General features: G+C 39.4%; 1 protein-coding gene across 1 annotated transcript in view; it reads left to right on the top strand.

Annotated features, from left to right (window-relative positions):
* Window positions 1-233: 233 nt before the first annotated feature.
* Window positions 234-7280, top strand: part of Chd1 (chromodomain helicase DNA binding protein 1) — a 70954-nt gene continuing 63907 nt past the window's right edge. Inside the window, exons 1-2 of the mRNA XM_026787491.1 lie at window positions 234-249; window positions 1481-1682. Coding sequence (XP_026643292.1) covers window positions 1630-1682 — 53 coding nt within the window. The 5' untranslated portion in view covers window positions 234-249; window positions 1481-1629. The remainder of the gene's footprint in view (window positions 250-1480; window positions 1683-7280) is intronic.

The raw sequence follows: 7280 nt of genomic DNA, 5'->3' as shown, positions 1-7280 counted from the left end.
CGGGAGGGCGCGCGGAGGGCTCCGGGGAGGCGGGAAGGAGGCCGCGGCGCCCGGCTGCGGGGAGAGAAGGTGCTGCGGCCCCGCGCGGCGCCGCCCGGCAAACTTAGCCGGATCCCGGCAACTGCCGGGAGGGAGGGAGGCTGCAGAGCCTAGGCGACTTTGGGGGGACTCTCATTGTTGAGCGTCCGGAGGGAGTCCGGGCACCCGGAGCAGAACTTAAGGCTCTCGCTGCTGAGGCGGAGAAAGGAGGTGAGGCTGGAAAGGAAGTCCAGCGGACGGGGAAAGCCATCTTGAGGGGCGAGAGGAAGGTGAAAGGGAAAGAGAGCCCAGGCGAGTGAACTTTTGAGCGCAGACTTTTCGGAGAGAAAGGAGGTGGAGGACTTGGACACGGTTTCATAGTAAAGCTCTTTCACCGGGGCTGGTATTAATAGCTAACGTTAAGAGCTGCTGCTGTCGAGTACTGTGGTTTTTAGATAACCTGTCCTCACGGAGGTGTGAGGAACTGCGCTCTGCAGGTTCGAAATCCTGATCCACCGGGTGCGGAGCCGGCCCTGACTGAGGTGGCAGCAGCTCGTTTGACCCCTCTGTCCTGTGGAGTGGAAATAATCAGAGTTAAGTCTCTGCCGGAGTCGGAGGACAACTCTGCCTTTCCGTGTGTGTCTTGGTACTTTCTGGCTTGGGGAAGGATCTGACGTCTCCTTCCCCCGCTTCTTCCTCTCCCTCCCCTGCCAGAGATCTCCTTTGTTTATTCGTGGTTCGCTTGTAGGTGACTCTAGTGCTGTGGTGAAATCCTGAGAGGTGGAAATAGTGTATCTTGGTGTCCCCCTGCCCCCAATCGCGTGCCTCGAAAAGAAGATACAGTGTATATTCTTTGTATTACCCTTTTATGATTTTGAAGGCGTCTTAATTATCACATTGGATAAATTTTTTTTTCACTTTACTCTGATTAAAAACCTCAATTTTGACGTTTGCATTTTTGCTAAGATCATGATAACTTTTACGACACTCTTTTCCATATGGGGATTTAAAAACTTTCCTTAGCTGGAATATGAAGTTCTTGATAATAGGAATTAGAGCTTCATTAACGTAACCTTTATCTTCACCTCGTTTATTTGGTGAAGTTACCAAATAAAACACCATGTTCCACTCTTTGCTTGTCTGTATATCTTACATGGAACCACTTTGTTTTAGTATCTATATAAGTAGTGCTACACAGTAGCAATTAGCCTTGGGAAGTTTGTTGCCCAACAAATCTTTAAATTCCTTCTGTCAAAACAGCACTAGCAGTGGCAGGCAAAGTTCTAGCAAGCAATTAAGAATGTATTTAATAGATGGTCAGTTATTGCGAGTAAAAGGCTTCCTTACACACCTTCATTGCCACCTCTAGTTAAACGGCCTAGGCACATTTCTGTGAATTCTAAATCGGGTATATTTCTTTTCCTACAGCATATATTCTTAATTGCTAATATATTTTCCCCAGGTTACTCAGAGAGGAGTCCCAGGAAGCTTGTGAATGTTGAAGAAAATTCATCTTTGAAATTTTGATATTCGAGGAAGTTGACGTTTGTATTCATCTTTTATTAAAGTGGGAAGATTTGTGTTGAATTTTAAAACTACCTGATATTTACAATGAATGGACACAGTGATGAAGAAAGTGTTAGAAATGGCAGTGGAGAATCAAGGTAAGCAAGTACTTTACATCAGCTGGGTCATTGAGGACTGGAAACATGTGTGAGTGTGTGTGAAAGAGAGGGATGACAACTGGACAAGACTTTGATGAGTTTAAATCTAGTGGAGGTTTATCTTGAGTTAATTGAAGCTGAAATAGTAAAGAAATATTAATTGATTTGACTGTTAATAAACTGTCCAAGTAAAATCGGCAAGGTTTCTACACTTTTTGTGGAATTTCATGTTTTACACCTATGTTATCCAGTGTAGTAGCTGTAGCCACACTATTTAGGTTACAAAATGTCCAAAATTCTGAGTCACTCCAGACATTTCAAGTGTAAATGATGTATGCCATGTGCTCACTATATTGAACAGCATTAATAGAAAACATTTCTTTTACTGCAGAAAACTTTTAGAATAAAAATTGATGTTAATTTAACCTTTTTTATTTGTATATTGGAGTTTTAGAGTTTGTAACTCAGACCATATTATTTCTTAGAAATAAAGTTTATATAAATTAAATGTTAAGTCATTTTTATGTGTAAGACAATCTCTTTGTGTTCTCTCTTCTTTTTAAAGGCAGGGTCTTATAACTCATTTGGCCTCAACAACATCTCCCATTCTTTTACCAAATGAAGCACTGGGATTATAGGATATATCACACCCGGTCCAATTCCTTTAAATTCTTTTGACCCTCTACGTTTTTAGTAGTCTCCACATTACTGTCATATCCATATATTTATATATTCTTACTGTAGAACTCAGCACAGTAGATGCTGGAGTCTGACAGTACAGTTAATTCCAATTCTTTTAGTTACTCAGTGTGAGCTGAGGTAAATTACTCTGTTCTGATTTTTGTTCTTGTAAAATGGAACTTACACTGATATTTACTAAAAATTAAAACTTATGTGAGATGCTGTATGTCAGCTTAACATGGTTTCTGATACACTGGACATTAAGTATTTGCGTATTATCTGTCAGCATTGTGTTTTGGTCATGCAGGACACTGAAGTGGTTAACTGGTGATGAATGTCCGGGACAAGAAACAGTAACAACATAGAGAACAAAATAAACAGTTATGGAAGAAACACTGTAGTTAAAACAAGTATAGATTTTTAAGTTAAAAACTTGTGTTGAACTGGGCAGTCGTGGTACACACCTTTAATCCCAGCACTTGGGATGCAGAGACAGTCAGATCTCTGATTTCAAGACCAACCTGGTCTATAGGGTGATTTCTAGGGTAGTTAAGACTTCACAGAGAAACCCTGTTTTGAAAAACAAAACAAGACAGTTTAAAAAAGAAAAGAAAAAAAAAACTGGGTTGAGGGTGGGTGAGATGGTTGTGTAGACGCTTGCTGCCAAGCTTGCTGACTTGAATTTGATCCCTGGGACCCACATAATGGGAAGAGAGAATGGTTCCTCTTCACATGCATGGCTCTCTAATGCCATATATAAATAAGTCAACATTTAAAACAAGCAAAACAAAATCAACCAAGCAAATGAAAAGGAAAAACAAAAAACAAAAACCCAAAACCTGAATTGATCACATCTTTGCATGAAATAGTTGTTTCAGAATTTTTCCAAATGTAACATGAGAAAGATTGGATGAATTCTATTAAAGTTGTAGGGACCAGTGTGGTGGCACACACCTTTGATCCCACCATTCAGGAAACCGAAGTGGATGACTCAGAGTTCAAGGTCATCCTGATCTTCACAGGAGTTACAGAAGAGTCAGTACTACATAGACCCTGCCTCAAGAAAAAAAAGGTGGTAGTAAAGGTACACATGGTAGAGTTTATAGAATCAGTGGAATTGAAGTTAGAGGATTTGTGTGAGTGTGCGGCACGTGTGAGGGGGGAGAGATTTTTATTTTGAAATAGTTTGTGTAGCCCTAGTTCACCTGATTCTTACTATGTAGACCAGGCTAGTTGTGCATTCACTGAGGTCTTTGGCTTCCCTAGTGCTGGTGTTAACGTGTATGTCAGATTTGAGGGTACTAATGGCTCAATTTTGAGTCATAACTCTGTATATACATTGTAGTAAGTGGATAGAAGAGTTACATTGTTTGTGGTCTCATTCATTAGTAGCAAAGAAATGGTTAATAAGTAGCTCTATGTGGAGTAAACATAGGAACCAGGCTACCCACATAATAGGAAGTCCGACTCTTGACTGCTTATCTGCTTGCTTAGCCAGGGATCACCTGCTGGAGCAGTCTCAAGAGTTCGCCTATTCCAGGTGTTTGCTACCATATCTAAAGCTAGGAGAAGTAATAAAGCCAATTTGATAGTACAGTGAAAAACAAACAAAAACACAAGAGCCTTTGAAATTATTTAGCTGTTTTCTTTCCAACTGGACCAAAGGCTGCACACCTATAATCCTAGGAAGGGAGGTGGAGACAAGAGGATTAGGTGTACGCAGTTATATTTTTTCACAACTTATACTCATTTTAAGCGATTGCAAAACGTATTTCTCTAGTTGTTGTGAGTCAGTAATTCTGCTATATAGACGTTGGCACTTCTGAGGAGCATCACTATTGAAGTATCTGACTTTACATGTGCTTTGGGGTTTACAAGAAATAGGAGGGGTTAGCTTTTCTTTACCTTGCCTTCCTTGTGCTGTTTTTTTTTTTTTTTTTTTTTTTTTTTTTTTTTTTTTTGGTTTTTCGAGACAGGGTTTCTCTGTGGCTTTGAAGCCTGTCCTGGAACTAGCTCTGTAGACCAGGCTGGTCTCGAACTCACAGAGATCCGCCTGCCTCTGCCTCCCGAGTGCTGGGATTAAAGGCGTGCGCCACCACCGCCCGGCTATTAACTATATTTTTGAGTAGGCCTCATTACCAGGAGTAGTTACCAATACAAAGTTAACTCAGTGGTAGTTTTGTAAACTTTTATTTCATTTTGCTTTGTTTGGGCATTTTTTTTCCCTTATTGATCTTTTGCTTGTATATTATGACTTCTTTGTTTTTGTGGGACTTTTTTGTGTGTTTCTTTTTAGAGGGGGAATGGAGCTGAGTGGGTGGGGAGGATCTGGGAGGAAGTGGGAAAGCTGTATCAGGATAAATTGTGTGAAGATAATATTTTCCATGGCATATACATTATGATTCTAGCACTTAGGAGGCAAAGGCAAATCTCACTATTCAAGAGCAGCTTGGTCTATACAGTGAGTGCCAGGCCAGACAGGGTTAAAAAAAGAAGTAAATAAAAACAAAATGAGCATGTGTTTGAGTTTCTAGAACAGTCTTTGTTTTGTTAACCGCTGGCCGGGATGTACGTGTATGATAGTTTCATGTGACTGAAGCCACCCGTGCACTCGGAGCAGAGTGCTGCGAGTTCCATCTGTGTGGACTTGGGTTGCCTTCAGTTTCTTCAAGCCCTACTTAAACATTTTAAAAGATTCCATTCACTCATTGTTTTTGTACCCTTGGACACGAAGTCCAAGGTCTCTCATGTTAAATAAAATGTTCTAATCCCCTACCCCCAAGCCACATCTGAACCTCACAGATTTTCATCCTAAGGTTGTTTTGAAGAATGATTTAGTCAGTTTAAGGCCAAACATTTGAGATATGTGGTCATATTTTGCTTTTTTTTTAATGATAATTGAAAATTGTTTGTTAGGTTTAACTTTTAGTAAGTTTGTCACGTGGGTTACAAGATACTTCAGTCTCTAGAGCAGGGGTGTTCTCAACCTTCCAATGCCATGACCCTTTGACACAGTTCCTCATACTGTGATCTGCTTCTATTATGAATTGTAATGTAAACATCTGGTATGTGACCCCTGTGAGATTGTTGTTTGACCCCACAGGGGTCATGACTCAGAGGTTGAAGGCCACTGCTCTGAATATATATTATGTTCTTGAATAATTCTTGAAGATTGGGAGACGTTGGTAATGTGCTTTAATAGTCTCACCTAGTCTGGAGTTGTTAATGGAATTCAGTTGACTTGAGTCTTAGAATGAAATCTTTTGTGTGTGTCTGTGCACACAGTGTCCAAGGCCACAGATAGAACCGAGAACCCTGTGTGTACTGGGCAAGTTTTCTATACTGAGCTAAAACAATGTAAAGTGCTCTTAACCACTGAACCATTTCTCCACCCCAGTGCACATGTTTTAAATATGTGCATAAACTTCGTTTACATAGAGGAGCTCTGTGTAATGTACTAAACTTCCTTGTTTCATAGAAAATACTCTAACTTTTTAGTAGTGGTAGGTAGAGAAACAGGGTCAGTGGAAGTCTGATGAATGAAAACCAACTTTCTTGGTAATTGCTCTGAACTCTGATCATCATCATATATATTTTCTTTTTAATTGATATAATGTATGTAATTTATAATACCAATTTTCTTAATTGGCATATATATATACACATACACACAAACATACATCAAAAATTAAAAAGAAAATTTCCAGTTTACAAGTAGGATTTACCAAATTATAATTTCTTTTGGTCCCATGTAGCTCAGTTGCAGAAAGCTTATATAGAATGCAGTCTGAGATTTGATTCCCAGCCCTAAGGAAAGGTAGAGCCTTGAGAAGGCACAGAAGAGTCAATGCTGAAGTTTCCCCCTTTCTTCATTGTTGGAAGTCTAACCCAGGGCTTTATACAGTGTTCTGAGTTCGAGGCCAGCCTGGTCCACAGAGAAACTCTGTCTTGAAAAAAAAAACAATAAAAACAAAAAATTGTGTTTTTTATATTAAATTTGAATGTTTTTTAAAAGGCATTGTAAAAATATGGTGTTTCTTGTTCTTTATTTTACGCGCACTTTTTAAAAAGTCAGTTCAGAAAAATCAGTTCAGGTTTCTGATTTAATGATAACTGTGAAGTAATACTAAGAAGAACTTTCAGGGGTCTGGAGAGTTAGTTTAGTGGTTAAGAGCACTGGCTGCTTTTCCGGAGGACCCTGGTTCAATTCCTAGCACCCACATAGCATCTCACAACTATCTATAGCTCCAGTTCCAGGGGATCTGACACCCTAACACCAGTGTACATAAAATTAAATAAATTATGTATATATAAATGAATTATAAATATCAATTATATATTAGAGAGGCACTTTCAGGAACACTAGGAGACTAGGAAATGATAAAGCTGGAATGACCAGAAATCACTAGTAAGAAAGCTGGCTGTGACAGTTTCTTGTTATGTCATTAGTTGCAAGAAAAAGTGACTCTTAAGTTCCTTTTCTTTTAATCCACATCTTTGTTGTGTTGTACTTTCGTTATCTTTATTTATTTTTTTGTATCCTATTTGTGCTGCTGAAGCTAAGATGCCTCTTTGGAAAGCTCAGTATACTTTGCACTAGCAGCTTTAATTCAGCAATAGGCTGTTCTCTCTCTGAGTAGAATTAACCAAGCTACAATTTTCATAGAGTTCCTGAGGTTGTGGTAAATATAGCTTACTATAATTAGCATTGCAGTTTTTAACTGGTGAGTTTGAAGAGAATATGTGATTTTTTGAGTGCAGTACTCTTCCGTGTAAAGGAGAGTTAGCCGGGGTCAGTGAAGCTAGGACCTGACCTTTGCTTCTGTGCTTAACCTGATCCTGACTTTTGTAGTTCTGTGTTTAAAAATAAATGTTTCCTTTGGAAAGAGATGGTTGAAAGATTATTTTTTCTTCAAC

This window comes from Microtus ochrogaster, linkage group LG9 (assembly GCF_000317375.1).
Source record: "Microtus ochrogaster isolate Prairie Vole_2 linkage group LG9, MicOch1.0, whole genome shotgun sequence".
Classification (NCBI taxonomy): domain Eukaryota; kingdom Metazoa; phylum Chordata; class Mammalia; order Rodentia; family Cricetidae; genus Microtus; species Microtus ochrogaster.
This window is presented reverse-complemented; position numbering and strand designations above follow the sequence as displayed.